The sequence below is a fragment of the Callionymus lyra genome, chromosome 5 (assembly GCF_982586985.1).
Source record: "Callionymus lyra chromosome 5, fCalLyr1.hap1.1, whole genome shotgun sequence".
Taxonomy (NCBI): domain Eukaryota; kingdom Metazoa; phylum Chordata; class Actinopteri; order Syngnathiformes; family Callionymidae; genus Callionymus; species Callionymus lyra.
The window spans coordinates 15,888,191-15,907,589 of record NC_141822.1 but is presented as its reverse complement, the minus strand read 5'-3'; the positions used below and the strand labels follow the sequence as shown (position 1 = coordinate 15,907,589).

General features: G+C 40.3%; 1 protein-coding gene across 4 annotated transcripts in view; it reads right to left on the bottom strand.

The window, feature by feature from the left end:
* Positions 1-673: 673 nt before the first annotated feature.
* ank1b (ankyrin 1, erythrocytic b) overlaps positions 674-19,399 on the bottom strand; it is a 60,165-nt gene continuing 41,439 nt past the window's right edge. Inside the window, exons 34-43 of one of the 4 annotated variants that reach the window (XM_087791109.1) lie at positions 18,987-19,106; positions 17,289-17,373; positions 16,343-16,417; positions 16,140-16,271; positions 15,913-16,068; positions 14,712-14,783; positions 7,926-8,574; positions 5,315-5,585; positions 4,747-4,797; positions 674-3,687 (exon numbers count right to left, since the gene is read on the bottom strand). In XM_087791109.1, coding sequence (XP_087647235.1) covers positions 3,625-3,687; positions 4,747-4,797; positions 5,315-5,585; positions 7,926-8,574; positions 14,712-14,783; positions 15,913-16,068; positions 16,140-16,271; positions 16,343-16,417; positions 17,289-17,373; positions 18,987-19,106 — 1,674 coding nt within the window. In that variant the 3' untranslated portion in view covers positions 674-3,624. Of the gene's footprint in view, positions 3,688-4,746; positions 4,798-4,845; positions 5,586-7,925; positions 8,575-14,711; positions 14,784-15,912; positions 16,069-16,139; positions 16,272-16,342; positions 16,418-17,288; positions 17,374-18,986; positions 19,107-19,399 lie in introns of those variants that run through there. The other 3 variants (XM_087791110.1, XM_087791111.1, XM_087791108.1) reach the window with 3 other exon arrangements.

Genomic DNA, 19,399 nt, shown 5'->3' with positions numbered 1-19,399 from the left:
TTTAATTTTAATTTTTTTTTTTTTGGTATTGGGTAAACGCGAACATACATACATGTCAATCTCACGCACAACGTTGTTTTATAACATCTGAATTTTTAGAGACATACTTTTATGCTTTTTATCTTTTTAACTTGAAGAAATGTTGTTTTTTTGGACGGATTTTGGTTAATTAACAAAAATAAATCAAAAACACCCTTTTTGACCTGAAACACCTGAGAATTATATCCCAAAACAACTTTTTTTGTGAGTTTTTTCTTTTCTTTTTAGATCTGTTAATTCTTCGTCATTTTATCTACTATGTTTACTTTAAAAAACAAACAATTTTCCCGGATTTTTGAGACTCAATAAAATTACATTTCCAAGTCATTTTATGTGGCCTGACAGTTGACTTAAAATCAAGGTATATTCATTTTAATGTCGCTATAGTGACCTATGAAGGTCCCAGTTTTTAAGATAAGATGAAAAACTTTATGGTTATGGACGTTAACAAATATTTGTATACTTTCTATAAGAGTAAAGCTGACTTTAAAGTAAATTAATGTAATGTTTTTTCGGTAAAGCAGTACAAAAACAGAACAACATGAAACAGATTAAAAAGACAATATTGTATAAAACACGTTCCATGTTTCGGCCCCTCGTGTGATGGAGTCACGAAAACAAAGCGACGCCAGACTTATGTCACATCTTTGTTTATTAATTCTTGTAAATGGTCTGAGCTGGTGTACAGGGAAGGATGATCTATACATGTCTTTATGTACGAATGATTGAAAGGCTTGTTTACATGTTCACCGTGGACGCTCCCTCCTCCTCCGGGACGATACAAAAGAGAGGAAAAAAAAAAAGAGAGAAAAGAAACGAGTGGTCATCGCTACAAAGCCTCGACATTCCCCACGACGACGTGGGCGCAGGCCTAGTCTAGATAATGCTTAAAGAACATCCATAACAACTCTATGAGGGTGCATAGCATTCTAATTAAATAGATTTTTTTTTTTTGTTATATATTTATACACATATTTTCATAAAAACATATTTTTTGTGCATGTGTGCAGTTGCATTCCTTATTTTACTATGATATTGCGTTTACATTGTCATGTATCCATACTAAAGGAGTATAGGTGAGTTTCTTCTTCTTCTTCTTGATACATTTCACAACAACCTTCAAGATACATCGCCAGAGTTGACACATCCTTTCAAGCCAATGGTTCAACTTCTTTTTTTTTTTTTTTTACTCGGCCAGATTCAACTTGATGCAGGTCCGTCTCCACACACACACTCTCACACACCTGGTGGTGCAACACAATCAAAAAAAACTTGTGGTTCTAAGAAACTGAACTGACAACGTAATACATTTGTTTTTTAAAGCCTTCAAAATACTGACATTCTTCTCGCAGCTATCGTTAGCTGGCTATGCTAGCTCGTGAAAAAAACAAACTTTGTGCAAGTGTTTTTGACATTCAGGAGTAACAATGACCGTAGAAGGAATCGCAGTGAGTCTGACTGAATATTAACAGTGTCGAGTTTTTTTTTCACGTAGAAAAAAATTGCGACCGAATATAAACAAATAAACACAACGATATTCACATTAGCAGGCTACAGTTGGTAAATGAAGTTGGACAAATACATCCCCAGATTTCTTCTTTTTTTTTTAGAGTTTGTCCCGTAAAAGTTGCACCAGTCGTGGGCCGTAAACGCCGTCGCGATCCATTCTTGAGCCTTGTTTTCGAGGTCCGGTGAACGTGTGTGTTCATGCAAAGTTCGGTGAAAAAGAAAAAAATTGGGGGGGATTCTTCTTCTTCATTTCGCCCCCACTTAAGAAATCAATGGAAGCCTTTTATTTGAAGCTAAGATTCGCTCTACTCCGAGTCTCCCTCCGGATGACAGAGTCAAGAAAACCTCTCCTCGCGTGAATCTCTTTGATTGCAAAGTCAACATACGCTCTTTAAACCACATCTTCTCAACATCTTTGTGGGATTCGAACCCCTGAGCATTCGTCTAACAAGACACTTGACAAGCGGACTCGTGGAAGAAGCTCAAGACAGGAAGTTCGTGGATTTCCCATCCGCAGGAAAATGACGTACAATCAGCAACAACACTGGATAACTTGCGGCTCGAATACTCATAATGCATAACAAAAAAAGAAATTGCATGAAAAATTCCCTTCAGAGGTCAGAACTGAAAACCTGAGCGAGGTATCTGACACAATGTGTGATGAGGCGTTCATGGGAAATTGTGACATGATTTCTCAACATCAAGCACTTACAGCAGCATTTACAGTACTTCAGGGGTGTGTGTTGACGTGCTACTAAACTTGTCTTTTCTGCATAAACTGAAAACAAAAACTGTAATTTCACGTGTTTGGCAGCAGCTGTTCGTTCCTTGTACTATATCTTGCTACGATCCCAGCAGGTCTGCTTCAATCCCACACCACCGCTGCTGCTGACTCATCTGATCTGACTCACTCAAGGTCAAAGAAAAAAACAAAAATGCAGCTGAAAGACGCCAAACTTTCCCTGTTTAGTGAAGCTTCCCTGGTGTTTTTTTTATATTATTTTTTATTGCTGCAGCACTTTTTAAAAATGACCCCCTTTTAATGACGTGCTGATGTGTGTGTGTTGGTGTTTCGTGTGCTTTCACTCAAATAAGTTCACAGTTCACGAAGAATGGGAGTCAAAAAAGACGTCCTGACGAGTCACTGACAGCTCCGCCGCTAGGGGGCGCTACACTTTGTTCAGGTTAAAAAAACCCAGAGTCAGATGGATGCATATAGATGCTACTGATCGGCCACGTGATAACAAGAAGAGATCTGATTGGTTTTCGGCCTCGCCGCGGCAAAAAACAAAAAAAGAAACTCCGTCCGATCGAACCTGGAGAGTGACGGATCCATTGGTCGCGATCACGACCTTCGACCCGAAACGTGGCCTCAAAAAGAAGACGAGAAGCGAGCGTCACCCACAGGAAGAGACAGCGAGACACGCGGACAGGACACTCAGAAAGCGGCATTCTCATTGACGTCACAGCCTGTCAATCAAAGCCAGAAGCTGCAACACATGCGGTAAAGAAGGCGCGCACACACACACACACACACACACGGCGACGCACACGAAGCATAGAGTGCATATATCACATAGAGAGTAACTGGGGTGCTCCAGAGGTCGGCTGTGGACAAAACAATCCGCTGACAGGAAACCAGACTTTTGTTTGTTTGTTTGTTTTTTCCTAAGGTTCTGCAAGAGTCGCCGGACTCGACACGTGGGAGAAACCGGTTCCTTTTGAAACGGTGCGGGTGCCAAGCCCGGGCCTGCCCTGTACCTTGTACCCCTTCAGTTTGTAGATAATGACAGTTTAAAAGGTCAAAGGGCATGCACCAGCAGTCATGCGATTCACAGGAAGCACTTTTTGTCGCTTTTTTTTTTCTTCTTCATTTGTACATTTAAAGTTTTGCCTTTTTGTAAAAAAGAAATGTCTTCATGCCTTAGTTTAAGTGAGACTTTACAAATGATATAAAACTACAAGTTGAATTTTTTATGTCTTTTCTTGTGTCACTCACTGAGGATGATTTTTTTTTTTTTGTGTGTTTCTCATTTTTGTGGTTTTAAAAGTCTTTCACTGCACCCCCGGGCGGGTTTATTTTCTTCTGCGGTCCGCTTGTGTTTTTGTGGACGACGGTTTGGCAGTGACTTTCCTGTCCTGGAAAACACACAAAAGAACAACCTTAGACATACAAACACACACACCTGTCACTCAAAATCTACCGATAGAGTCACAGAGTCAAACTCTGACATTGTTTTTTATAGCGTGAGCCGAACAGGTGCTTGAAGGAAGGAGAATTTGGAATCATTTCTGCAACAATGCGCAGGTATTTTCTGTCAGTATTATTTTGGGATTACATTGTGTAATCGATGGGCTTTCCTGGGCAAGTTCCAAGTTTTATACTTTAATAATCTTTGTATTTTAGACAAAAAATGGAATCACGGAAAATGACAACACAAACTTTAATAAAGCACAGAAATCTGAGATGCTTTTTTAAGTCCATTTCGGTCAGATTTCATATCACTATAATGAGCACCTACCCCTACTTTGATATATATTTTTTGTCTCTGTGAAAAGTAGGAATTTGCTTAAAAACACAATATTATAAGTCAACTGACGATGCATTAGTAGGTGATCATATAATCAGATTATGAATTAAAAGTATCAGTAGATACTTGTACAGGAGAGGGCAACAAATATAAGGAACATATATATATATATTTGTGCAATTATTGAGGTAATACTATGCATGTTTAGTTGATGGAAAAAGTAAAAAACGACAAATGACATCATTAATTATTTTGAATGAATGTGAATGAATTAAATGATGTATTTATTTATTTTGTCTTTAAATATAATGAATAATAAGAAACAATACAACTGTTTTAATCCTATTTAAGCATGAATAAATTAAATGAAATGACTACAAATGTATCTCCACAAACTAAACTTGAATCTGATGTGGAATATTTTCATCATGTTGACCAAATCATGATGAAAAAAGATGTTTCCATTAGTCCTTGTCGCTTCTACCATTTGTTAGCTAGTTTATAAAAGTTTAGTTTCATTGTCGCTCTGGTCAAGAGCTCGTTATATGATACAAACAGCTGATCACGTACAGGTTACTGCACCAACATGAGCGCTCATCGGCAGATCATCCAACAGGGGGCGCTGTTGCAACACATGATTGAAGAACCGCACAGAAATAACACGTACCTTTCTCGCGAGCATACTTCCACGCTCTTCGACGGAGTCTTGCTGTTCTCTCTGCAAAAAAAACACGTCAGGGATTAATGAAAACATTCAAAAGGAGTTCTTGAATCAGCTAAGAAAAGAATGTGTGATTGAGGGTCTTATTTATAACAAATAAGTTTATTTTTGCAACTTAAAAATGTCTGGATCTCAAGCAGAGCCGGTGAAGTGAATAAACCTGAAGCCACGTGTTCGACTGGCGTGTCCGTACACATGCAGCGCTAGACCTCGAACTACTTTCTTTAACGCTAAAACAGAAACCTTCTGTGTTCACTTGAGTTTTCTCCCTCAGCTTCCACCGAACAAAATGATATTAATTGCAGCCAGATGATCGTTCGGTGGAAGTGGAAGAGAAAATCTTGCTCAAGTGAATATTTTCTGCTCCATGTGTTGTTCCAGACAAACACATTTTTCTTCTGCAGGTCTGGTTCGAATCATCAAAGTGTTCATTTTGATGATTCTTGTCACGGTGCAGGAGACGCTCCTCCCTGCAGAGGGGGGGGGCGACGACCGGTCGGCTTAGCAACCTGACCTGTGCCTGCCTCTGCTTCTGTTGCCAAGCACGAATGCCTGCCTCCTGGTGAGAGAAGCTCAGGCCCTTGTCAAAGCTCTGATTTCCCTGCAGGAACCGACCGCGCAGCACCCGAGAGTAGCCTGTGTCACACACCGGCGTCAGCAGGGCTTCCTGGGCCACGCGCAGGCCCGGCACGCCGCAGTCCTGCGCCGACGACACGGAGCCCACCCAGCCGTGGAGCGCGTCCATGTCAGGGAGGTAGGGTTGGAATGCACCGCCGCCCACCAACCTGAAGGGAAATAATCAGAGATCAGGAGGAAACATCACAAGAAAGCATCGTGAGAAAACATCATGGAAAAAAAGATAATTGGTGAACGTCATAAGAAAGCATCGTGCGAAAACATTATAATGGCACCATGACAAAACATCATGGAAAAATGTAGGAAGCATCCTGAATATACATCATGAGAGAACATCATGAGGGAAAATCATGAGGGAACATCATGAGGAAACATCATGAGGAAACATCACAAGGAATCATCATGAGGGAACATCATGAGGGAACATCATGAGGAAACATCATGAGGAAACATCACAAGGAATCATCATGAGGGAACATCATGAGGAAACATCATGAGGAAACATAATAATGAAACATCATGAGTAACCTCATGAGGAAACATCACAAGGAATCATCATGAGGGAACATCATGAGGGAACATCATGAGGAAACATAATAATGAAACACCATGAGTAACATCATGAGGAAACATCACAGGGAATCATCATGAGGGAACATCATGAGAGAACATCATGAGGGAACATAATAATGAAACATCATGAGTAACATCATGAGGAAACATCACAAGGAATCATCATGAGGGAACATCATGAGAGAACATCATGAGGGAACATAATAATGAAACATCATGAGTAACATCATGAGGAAACATCACAAGGAATCATGAGGGAACATCATGAGGGAACATCATGAGGAAACATAATAATGAAACATCATGAGTAACATCATGAGGAAACATCACAAGGAATCATCATGAGGGAACATCATGAGAGAACATCATGAGGGAACATCACGAGGAAACATCATGAGAGAACATCATGAGGGAACATAATAATGAAACATCATGAGTAACATCATGAAGAAACATCACAAGGAATCATCATGAGGGAACAACATGAGGGAACATAATAATGAAACATCATGAGTAACATCATGAGGAAACATCACAAGGAATCATCATGAGGAAACATCATGAGGAAACATCATGAGGAAACATAATAATGAAACATCATGAGTAACCTCATGAGGAAACATCACAAGGAATCATCATGAGGGAACATCATGAGGAAACATCATGAGGGAACATCATGAGGAAACATAATAATGAAACACCATGAGTAACATCATGAGGAAACATCACAGGGAATCATCATGAGGGAACATCATGAGAGAACATCATGAGGGAACATAATAATGAAACATCATGAGTAACATCATGAGGAAACATCACAAGGAATCATCATGAGGGAACATCATGAGGAAACATCATGAGGAAACATAATAATGAAACATCATGAGTAACCTCATGAGGAAACATCACAAGGAATCATCATGAGGGAACATCATGAGGGAACATCATGAGAGAACATCATGAGGGAACATAATAATGAAACATCATGAGTAACATCATGAGGAAACATCACAAGGAATCATCATGAGGGAACATCATGAGAGAACATCATGAGGAAACATCACAAGGAATCATCATGAGGGAACATCATGAGAGAACATCATGAGGAAACATCACAAGGAATCATCATGAGGGAACATCATGAGAGAACATCATGAGGAAACATCATGAGGAAACATCACAAGGAATCATCATGAGGGAACATCATGAGGGAACATCACGAGGAATCATCACAAGGGAACATCATGAGGGAACATCATGAGAGAACACCATGAGGGAACATAATAATGAAACATCATGAGTAACATCATGAGTAACATCATGAGGAAACATCACAAGGAATCATCATGAGGGAACATCATGAGAGAACATCATGAGGAAACATCATGAGGAAACATAATAATGAAACATCATGAGTAACATCATGAGGAAGCATTAGAGGAAACATCATAAAGAAATATCATCTTGAATCATGAGGCAACATCATGAGGAAATATCATGAAGGAAACATCATGAATAAAACATCACAAGGCAAAATCATGAGGAAACATCATGAGGAAACATCATGAGGGAACATCATGAGGGAACATCATGAGGGAACATCATGAGGAAACATAATAATGAAACATCATGAGTAACATCATGAGTAACATCATGAGGAAGCATTAGAGGAAACTTCATAAAGAAATATCATCTTGAATCACAAGGCAAAATCATGAGGAAACATCATAAAGAAACATCATGAGGAAACATCATAAAGAAACATCATGAGGAAACATCATAAAGAAACATCATGAGGAAACATCATGAGGAAACACAAAGACATATCATGAGGGAAATCATGAGGAAACATCATGAAGAAACATGAAGACATATCATAAGGTAACATCATAAGGAAACATCACAAGGAATCTCACCGGTTGTCTCCGTTGTGTTCTGATCCCTGACTCAGCCCGGAGAGCTCACATCCCTGCGCGTACACCTGCTGGCCTGCAACAACACAAATCCCTTCCACTGAACCCAACCCTGCATTGGCGCCTCCCGCCGAAGCCTCCCCCCCCCTCCTTCCGTCCGACCTCTGACCTCCCAGCTGACCATTGAGGTTGGCCTTGGGCACGGCGCCGCTCGCCCTTATCCTGTCCCTCTCCGCCAGCGAGCCGGCCGGGGGCTCCTGCGGCGCCTCCTCGTCCTCGACGTCTCCGTCCTCCTCCTCCTCCTCCTCCTCTTCCTCCTCCCCCAGCTCCATGATGGAGCCGCTGGCCCCGCTGGCCCCGCTGCTGGGGCGCCCCAGGCTGCAGGGCAGCGAGAGCGTGGCGCCCTCCGAGTCGTCGGCCCGGCTGCTGCCGTCCAGCGAGGAGTCCTCCACCGTCACCAGCGAGGGGCTGACCCCCGCCGGCCACACCTGGACGTCGGACATCTCCAACAGGGTGTCCTCCTCCGTGGTGGCGATGGGGGCGCACTCCAGGCTGGAGACCTCCTGCCAGTAGGGCTCGCCGCCCAGCGGGGAGGGCAGGCTGTACTGCATGGAGGCCGGCGAGATGAGCTCTTCCTGCACCAGGCCGTAACCTGGAGGGGGAAACAAGGGGAAGAGAAAAAAAGGACTAACACCACGCAAGCATGGCCAAGAGAGGAGGATGGTGGTGGTGGAGGCGCGACTGTTTCCCTTTCTCTGCGGGGGGAAGCAGTGGAGCTCAGCTCTGTCCCAATAATCCCAGATGAAGATGTGTTCCACTTCAGCATCGTCTGATTTAACAATCCTTTATTACATTTATCACTCTATAGTCACGGATGTTTAAAAAAAATAAAAAACACTTTTTTTGCAATTGGGACACAGCAGTTCTGAGTGACAGTGGGAGTGGGCGGGGCTACACGGGTGTGTGTTTCATCGCGTGTGTGTTCGTGAGGCGTTTAAGTGTCGACCGTGTCAAGTTGTCCGGGTTTGTTTTTTTTGGTTGAGAGGTTGGCGCGATGTCCATCAAGAGGTCGTGACCTCGGACAGAACGTCGTTTCATTTTATACGGCCCAAGAAATTGAAGTAGATTAAAAGGATAGTTCATCTAAAACTCAAATCTATGTTGGTATTCATTTTAGATTTGTGTGTCCATATGAAGTTATTTTTTGTCCAAAAAGAGACATTTAAAAACATCCAAATACCTCCATACTGATCGATTGAGACGTCCATCTTGTATCGAAGCCTCGACATGAAAAAGTGTTCCTAAATAATTTTAAAATAATATAATTATAATATTTTAAGCTTTTTAGTAGCAGAAGCTACATAGCTACCAATGCTAAACACTGGGAGCTATAGCGCAAGATTAAGCCTGACTAGCATTTTAGCTTCCACTACAAACCAGCTTAAAATGTGTTTTTTTCTGAATTTTATTTATGTTGAGGCTTCAGGACAAGAGGGACATTACAGACGAGATGTATGGAGGTATTTGCATGTTTTAAAATGTGTCTTTTTGGATGAAGAAAAGTAAACGCTGGTCGCTGCGTTAGCATGGACTGTCACTCCAAAAAGACACTTATTAATCCCAACCCTTCGACAGGTTCTTCTTTAATGTAATGTTGATATTGTGACTTGCAAAGTTGTCGGTGTTTAAGGTAAGAAACAGGGATTATTGATGTCAAAAGTTATACAGAGACTTCCAAAAATCATAAAACTGATGTTTAAGAAAAGAAGCACAGAGATATTTAGGATCTGATCGAGCAAGATAAGATAGAACCAAGATTATACAATTTGTGTGGCCGCGTCCATGACTCGGACACGGTCCTGTTCTAAACAAGGACCAGGTGGTCATCGCTCCAACCCCTCATGTCACGTGGTGGTGAGGTCACAATCTTTGGCAGCAATCGGCAGCATCTTACAAAGTCACTTGTAAGTTACCGCTGGAGTTGCACCGTCATGCAGTTCAGTGTCTGCGTAGCATCATGTTGAAGGTCATTGAACACACACACACACACACACACACACACACACACACACACACACACACACACACACACACACACACACACACACACACACACACACACACACACACACACACACACACACACACACACACACACACACACACACACACACACACACACACACACACACACACGTTGATTACAGAAACCCTAATAGATAGTGATTATCTTTCTTATTTTTATTATCATTTTTACTCAAATCAAATGTATGACCATTCTTTATTTGAAGCTTCTAAAATGAAATATTTTCGACCTCCTTGTCACTCGCCCGCAAACTTCTTTTCTCTGAATTAATCCATCCATCCTCTCACAGACGCTCCTCCATCACCACTTCCTGACCCTGTCAATCACCACTATCTACATCAACTCATCTTTCCATCCTTCTACGAACAAACTGTCAGTCATAACAGTCCTCGACGATCCTGGTCAGTCATGGAAATGTCATCAAGCGTTGATCGATCAACTTAATTAAGAAGCAGCAAATCAACAAATGAATGATTGAAATGCATCTAAAAATGTGTTTCATCACTAGTGGACCATACAAATTAATTTAAAAGATTATCAATTCTACTTCTCTCAATTTATTTCATCTCAAATTAAAGGAGTTACAAAGTCTAAATTCAGTTCATATGTTTTTTCTGAAGGACTTTTCCTTGATTTTCTGGAACTCCTGTTGTGTTATCAGTTTTATCTTGACCTTTAAAGTATATCCTTTATTATAATAATGTTTTGATTGTTTAAGCGCTTTGTGACCCTGGTCTGGAAAAACGCTATATAAATACAAATGAATTACTTACTTACATAAGGCTTTACCTTGTGTATCAACCTGAAGTAAATAAATAACTCAATAAACAATCAAATACAGTATGTGGTTAATAATGAACAAAGTAAATCCAACTAACCTAAAACTTTTTTATATACTTTTAAGTAAAGTTAGGAGAATATTTTCTATTGTTACAATATTCCTTAAACGCCTCTTCAAACCTTTATTACTGCTAATTAATTACAAAATGGAACACGAAACATTGTATTCAACTGTGTAAAGTACACTATTGTAAATACAACATTAGACTTTTTAAGCGTCCGGCTCAAAATGATTGGATGACAGTATGTCAATCAAACTCAACGGCCATTTGTCCCTCCCCCTTATGTGATCTGTGACGATCAGTTTCATCAATTCAAAATAAAGCTTAATCACCTTAATTTACAAATCTCAATTTAAACAATCTATTAATTTAATTTCAATAGTTATTCCAACCGAATAAGGCAAAGAGCGTCATCTACGGTTCACTTCAAATAAGGAAAATTCTTCATAGTTTTATTAGTACTTTTTTAAAGCAGCAATTTGTAAAATGTTCACATTATTATTATTATTTGTTTATATTTTATTTACTTTTCATTTCACAGCAATGACTTGTGTAGTAGAAATGTCTTGCCCTTACTTTAAAAATTATCTTTGCTACCAAACTTTCTTTGGACACCCAGAGAGACTGAGTGTCATGTGACCAACAAACTGTTTTACTTCAGTGTTTGTTTTCTATGAAGTCCTGAAAGTTCATGAAGTCACCAGAAGATAAAACCCATAAACTAAAACAACAAGACACTATCTTGTTTTGTTCAACAGCATTCATGCTGAAAATTGGCATCAGCGAAAAAGAGAATTTATGACATTGCAGTTACAGTGTTCCAACACGAGGTAGCAGTATAAGTACCATTTTATTATTTTTAACTGGGAATAAGACCAGGGAAGTATAACATTTAGCTGCTTCACACTTTATTTTTTTTAATCAATTATAACACTTGTTGGCTGCTCCATATTCATATTTCCTTATTTATTTTTCATTGCTCCACAAGTTTTTGTGCAGATTCGATCTGATCTAGATGTTTATTTAACGACTGAAATCAACATTAAATTATAAAGTATAACCGAGCCACTGCACTCTGGGTGAGGAAAACAACTAAGAAAGCCAATTTTCTTTCTTGCTGCAGTCATTTTTCATCATATCTAACACTCATATCTCAGCCAAAAACCAAGGTGAAGGTCGTCTTAGATCCATTACTCATGGACTACATTTATTTCCCACTAAACCAATGCAGCGCAGATTAAACACTGATACTGGCTTTTGTTAAAAATGCTGAGGAATTGGAATATATTTTTGGGATAGAGGTAAGCGGTCGTGTATGTTTCTGGGATGGTACAGGGCCAGAAGGGTGAAAGGGGGGGGTGTCAGAATGAGGATGAAGGGGTCACATGAATCTGGGGTTTGCCGTCACTGCCAGAACACACAGAAGGATGTCACAGGATGTGGTGCACAAAAAACAAAATGTTCATGACACCGAAAAAAACACACTTGTTACACTGCACGACACTTTGGTTAGAACTGTACACACAACAAACACACACTCGCACAACTACGTAGCTCGTACAACACACGTGGAGACACAATTTTTTTTGGACAACAGGTGTCGATACAAAAGTCGGGGATCACACACAACTCAAGCACAAGTACAATCATCTTCGACAGTGCTGGCAGGTCATGTTCAGAGCCCAGCATCACACCTGGGCAATGTAGGTAAAATATACCTGTTCATAATAATGCTTTTTATTCTGGTTATGAAATATTTTTGTACTTACAGTTAAAAAAGAAATATTTGTTGTTTTACATTTAGCATCGAAAGATAAAAAAGACAAAACACTATTTACAAAAAGTAAATCTGTACATTGAAAACATGCCATGCACATGAACATCTGTACAACAACAACAGCTTTTTTAATTGATCCGATCCTCTTTTGTAACACACCTAACCATCAGTCCAGGGCCTTGATTTATTTATTCATCAATACCTGTTTACTTCCTTCGAAGCACATCAATCTGCTAAAAACTGAAATCTCAGCCATTGTTATTTTAAGCATGAGGGAAACTGAGGTTGATTAAAAACTCTAAATGATCCTCATGTGTGAGTGTTTGGGTGAATGGTTGTGTGTCTCTGTGTGTCTCACGACTGGCTGGTGACCTGTTCAGGGTGTTCCCTGCCTGTCATCCGAAGTAGCTGGGATAGACTCTACACCCCTCGTAATAAGAGAACGAGTGGTAGAAAACAAATTAATGAAACCCTTAAGATGAGGTATATTCACCTGACAAGTCCAGAAAAGGGTCTTATTTTGTCACGTTCCCCTTCCTGGGGCTTTTATTTTGTCCAGTCTTTTCCTGGGTTTCCTGTGTTTCCATTTGCTCTCTTGACAGTCGGTGAGGGTGATGCTTGGCAAGATCCACGGCTGCATTTTGGACGCTAACTTCCTGGCTGTTTTTTTCCTGCCGCCGCTTTGCGTTTCCTTTGTTGGGCTCAGTTTTGTAGTGGATCTTGCGCCTCGCAGCCACGCTTGCCTTGTTTTCTTGGACTTCTGCTTTTTATTTTATTGGACTCGTAAAGACTGATATTTGGACTCTATCTTGTGGAATTTTTTTTGTTACATCTTATTTTGTGTGATTAATCTGTCCTTTGTGAACCTCTTGCCTAGTAATCTATTATCCTCCACTCCTGGGTCGCTTTGCTAGCTAAACCGTTTCATATTTCAAGATGTTAAATGAGAAATTATGCCAAAATTAGATTTATACAATTCTGCAAATGGAGTACGACAACATTCCTTTTAACTTGAAGTAAAAAAAACTAAAACAAGTATATGCAAAAAAAGTTTTCTCACCCTTTTAGTAATTTTTTCCCTACTCTTTACAAGCATTTTAGTGGTAATTTAGTGTATATTACTTTCTTAGCATCTTGAATTAAGAAATTTTTCTGGACTTGTCAGGTGAATGTTTTATATTACATCTATTCAGACAGTATTTACTTGAAACAAGACTTAGATTTCAGTTTTCTGTTTGAATTTAACGCTTGGATTTGACTGAGTAACTATGAAGCAGAACCTGAAACTATGTTACAAATACACCCAAAAAAAGAAAAAAGGCCCTGATCTGAAACTTCCACATACAGTCAGTGACAGCGAAGCATGCGTCATGCACGTGCACAAACTTTAAAACGACACACAGAGCTGGACTGAGAGAGGAGGAGAGGGTTCCCCGCTCGACCAAACGAGGGAGGAGGCGGGGGAGATGAACAGAGAGGAGGAGGAGGAGGCCCAGAGGTTCATATGAGGTCAGAGGTCACACAGGTAGAGCTGTGAGGAAGAAGAGCAGGAGAGGGGAAAAGGAGGCGGAGGAACAGGGTGGCTTTGGCAGCAGATATGACATGTTATAGAATTAGAAAGAGAAAGAGAGAGAGAAGACTGTCCCCCCCCTGAGCAGAAGACAGACTTTCATCTTGCACATGAATTTCGTCTTGTCCTCAGGGAGACAGACGGAGGAGGAGAGACAAAGAAATGAAGGCCCTGAGCACACTACAGTACCAGAGTCACATTGGTCCGGTGTATTCATCCCAGACATACACACACATGCATGTGTGCACACACACTTCCTGTGTGCACACAGCCACCGTCGTAATAATGCATAGAACATTTAAAAAGGAGGTACAGACCTCAGAACAGTCTTATATGAGAACCAGCAGCTCAGAGCTGGAGTGAGGTACAAACACTGAATTTTTTATCGAGGTGAAGAATGCACATCGGTGTGGCTGGTGCATGCTGCCAACAGTCAGCCCATAGATCTGTCCAGACAGTATCTCAGATTTACCATCAGCAGCCCACCATGCAGCCCGAGCCCTCTTCAACTTACCCCTTCTGAAAAACGGGGGTCTAATAACTCGAGGCTTGTGCACAAGGCGGGAGAGCCTCGTGTCCGTGACCTCTTGTGGAGCAACAAGGACAAGATGGCTGTTACCCACACTCAAGTGAAGAGAGCATTGATTTTGTTGGCAAAAGTACTTTTGAATTCTGGAGTCCTTTCGTAGTACTAACATTTTACGTTACATTTATGTTTTGTTTTTTTGTTGGGATGCACCGAATTATCGGCCAATGAAAATGGCCCAAAACCGTAAATGCTATTCCTGGTCGAGAATCTGGTCCAGTTTAAAAGACCATTTATTCCTGTGGTCTTCTTATATTTACGCACCTCAATAAATCTACATTGTACACGTAACTTTCGCTGAAGCGCTGGTCACACGTGAACGATTCATCCAATGACGTCATTGGAATTACTATGAAGCGTATAAGAGTGTAGGATTTATTTTACCGAAATTGCAAAACACTTTATAACTGCATGGTTTTCGCGTCTATGAACAAACTAATGCACATAAAACCCATGGGCTTTCTAACACCTATAATGATTTCATTTCTTCTGCTATTTGTTTAGTTTTAATCCTTTTTCTTATTTTCTTATTATAAGTATTCCACATTTGACAAATGCTTATTTAAGCACTGTTCCTTTTATAAAAAATACCTCAAAACTTTTTTATACGTCAGACAGAAAACGACCTTTCCTTACGATAGAAAATGTTACAAATCGTTCAAGCAGGCCTGTATGAGCCTGTGATTTAGGTTAAAAATTGAATTTCATTAATGTTATTTTTTGTTGTGTATTGTTTAAATATCAGTGCCAAATACATATTTACCTGATTCTGTAATTGAATTATTCTTTAAAGAAGTTCAAGCAATTGCAATGGCTAGATGTTAGTCAGGCAAGCACACAGTAATGGCTATAAATAAAACGGTACCAATGATCAGCATAAGAAGTTCTTTAGGACAAAAATGACACTTTTATTTGAGCTTTTCTGAGACTCCTGTGTTTTTCTGGGTATTGTCCTGACCTTTTAGCATATCTTTTATTGAGTATTGTTTTGATTGTTTAAGAGATTTGTGACCCTGTTCTGGAAAATCGCTCTACAAATATGAATTACTTTACTTTATTTCGGTGCATCCCTAATTTTACTTAATAGTTTTTGAGCATGTGTCAAAGGTCGCGCGCTTGTGTACCTTACCATTAACGCTCGGTGACAGCAGGCTGGAGTCACGATCACCGAGTCTGCAGGCTCCCTCCTCGGACGAACTCGGTGCGACGTGCGGAACAGAACTCTCCAGCGAGCTCACGATGTCTCGGCGGTCGATGTTCTTCAGCGCGATATACAGACTCTCCACTAGGGGTACAAAACTACGTTTTCAAGAAGCTCCAGTTTAGCCTGTGGCTTTTTTCTTTTGTTTTACGTACTCTTGGCTCGTTTGCCCTCCCTGCCGGCCCACAGGTTCAGCAGGGCGGAGCTCTGCTCCAGCAGAGAATTTGGATTCTCAACCCGGATTCTATTGATGTCGTCAACACCGAACTGCAGCTCTCGAGCCAACTCTGATGGAGGGAGCATCCTTCAGCGCCAACGGTTTTTAAATAACTTTTAAAGATCATGAAATAGTTTCTACCTGCCCAGCTCAAACCAAGCTGTTCTGATATCAGGTTGATCTTCAGCTCCGTCCTTTCCATCGCGTTCACTGTGGCTGGAAAAGAGAAGTACGTGTGTTATCTTTGGGGCAAAGAAAGCGACTGAAAGTGTGTATTTTTGGTGAGATAAAGGTCTAGTCTTCTGTTAATATGGTCGACTACTGATCAAATATGGATAGGAAATGTTTTTGTGTGTGAGTTTGCTTCATCGAATCTCCGGATCGTGACACTTACCTCGCTCAAACTGTCTGTTGAAGGAAATACTCCACATGTAGTAAGACCCAAAGTTAACACAATATTCAGTTTTTTTTTTATAAAGTTCATTCACAGGTTCTAGGTCGAGTAACAATGGTAGCATTCACTCGTACTAAAGTGCATTCTGGCAGCGCTTCATTCTCGTTAGACAGAAAAGGCCTTGCTGGTGAAATCGATCATTTAAAAAAAACAAAAAACTAAGAGGTCAGAACTCATCTGTCTAGCTCCACTGCGAGATCCTGCCCATTCCAGGTGCTAAGCAACAGTGCTAAAGCTAACCGTGTCTGCTGCCATGCCGATGGAGATCGCAGTGGAGTCGTCAGCGCCATGCAAACCACTCGTCGGTCCAAATAGCTACCAGGACACACCAGATCCGAAAAAATGCCCGTTTTGTATAGTGCCGTTTAAAAGGGGGCATATAAGGGGGGCGCACATCCAATATTTCCCCCAAAACTGCACTGCTGCTAGGACTGAGCAGTGAAAGGCATCCAAGGCGTTGGGTCATGCGTGCACGCAAGACAGGACAGAGAAAGAGGGGGAAAAAAAAAAGAAAAAAGAGTTTGGGGAGAAAGTGGAAAGCGAGCCTTTGGTAAGTGCAACATTCAGAGCTCGTTTTCCTACAACAGTAATTGAGGAGAGAGGTGGTGATGGTCAGGCGGGTGCAGAACTCACCGACACCGGGTTCGTTCAGAGCACTGTAGCGCTCCCTCAGAGCCAGAGGAGTCAGAGTCCGCCGCCGCTCCTCGCTCCCGGCGACCTTCAGCGGGAGGGAAAAATACAACATCGACGTCACTCAAAGACTGGAGCTTTTCTTTTAAACAATTAGAAGTGCAGCAGAAGTTACAGCAGAAGACTGTCTGGTTCTGCTCAAGGTTTCTGCCAGTTAAAAGTACATTTTCCCTAGCTTCTGTCGCTTATTATGATTCTTTCAGACCGGTTTTCCTCTTTCTTAAAAAGTGTAGTTGAAATTATTTAATGTCTTCAGATAACTCTGTCATAGTTTTATGCTGTCAATAAAATTGAATACAATTGAAGAATACAAATTATACTTTCTTAACTTTTCAAGGTGAAGAATGGATGTGTAATATGAGATGATGATCAGACAAAATGGGTTAAAAGTCTACATGAAGGGTAAAATATGTACTTTTTTTAATATTAGAAAAGGGTTAAAAACAGGGAATTGGTCAGAGGAATTTTCTGGACAATTGAGATTGTAGAAAAATGGATTAGTTATATTGAAATGCATCCTGGATGAAACTGAGAAACACTTTTTTAGCAACAACATCAAAGCAGCAAAATTGTGTTGCCTGAAGTTTTCAGATCAGGTTCTTAAACAGTGCGTGTCTCTCATGAAGCTGGCAAGCAGTTAATCAGTATAGATTTCAGCTAACATTTTATTTTGAAGCTCTCATATCAATCTTTCAAATTGCTAAAACTTATTAAAGATATCACTTCAAAAAATAACCTCTTCGCTCAGTGCTTTAAAAAGACGTGTATAAAAAGGGATTATTAGACTCATTCTTGCATTTTTGTCTCACATTTGTTTTTTGATTCATCGTCATTTTTGTGAATATTGATTTATAAGGTTGATGTTATTTCTTCACTCTACTTATTCTTCATGGAGATCACACCAGCACACGACGGCTCGGTTTGTGTGTTTTGTAAGGTTTTTAGAAAAGAGGAGCACATAATTTGAATCAAATTGCTTGTCAAAAATGTGTTGAGAAACTGACACATTGGCACCACCTACTTTTTTAGTACCATATATTACTGCAACCACTTACCACATATTTAGAGATTTTCTGGTGTATTTTTAGCTACTCGCTTAAAAAAAATTGCTGCAGTATGATGGTTGGAAGATTTCATAAGACAAAAATGGGAAGATCAGTATGTCAGACTTAATATGTGTTATTTATCCATAGAAGTAAAAAAGAAAACCACTTGAACTGCATCAGTTATATGAGGCTTTTATACCTTCCTTTTTATAATACAAAGACTTGCAAACAGGTTCGGATAAGGTACAATTGGTAAAATTTGAAAGGTCTGAACAAAATCCAAGATATAAAATTCTCTAATATTTGAAAAATAATTTGTCCAAACATTAAGATAATTCCCTTTTAGTTAAAAATAAGTAAATAAATCGTGTGTCGGAAAAAGCTTGAAATTAAAAACAAAGAAAAATAATTTAATTTAAAATACAACATACAGTTTTCACTTATGCTGGAAATTCTTTATTATTTGTTATCTAATTTACCGGAAACATTAAATACTCTTTTTTTTAAAGATGTGTTTATATACAGTATGTGTCATGAGACAGCAGTTGCTAATGGCTACAAGTCAAAACCATCACGTCTTCCCTCAGCTATTTACCTTGACACACGGCGGCATCGTAATGTTCAGGTTACACAGAACATGCTGTGCTTCTTCATACTTGGTGCACTTTCGGAGGAAGGACAGAAACCCAGTCGCCTCTTTGTTGCTGTCTCTGACCTGGTAGGTTGAAGAGAGGCGGAGGAAAAAGAGAGGAGGAATGGTGGAAGGAAGGAACAAGTGAAACGGGCATTAGAATCCGTGGCCAGATGCACCGGGGCTTCAGCGACATGGGACGAGAAGCAGGGAAACAAGGGATGAAAGCATCCACAGGCAGGCGAGAGGGAGAGATTTACCTGCACACTTTACCTGGACATCTGTCAGACCAGACAGTTACAGAGTGACCGTGTGAGAGAGAAAGAAAGACAGTGAGACAGACACGTACGGACAAGCAAGGCCGCAAGATTGGAAGG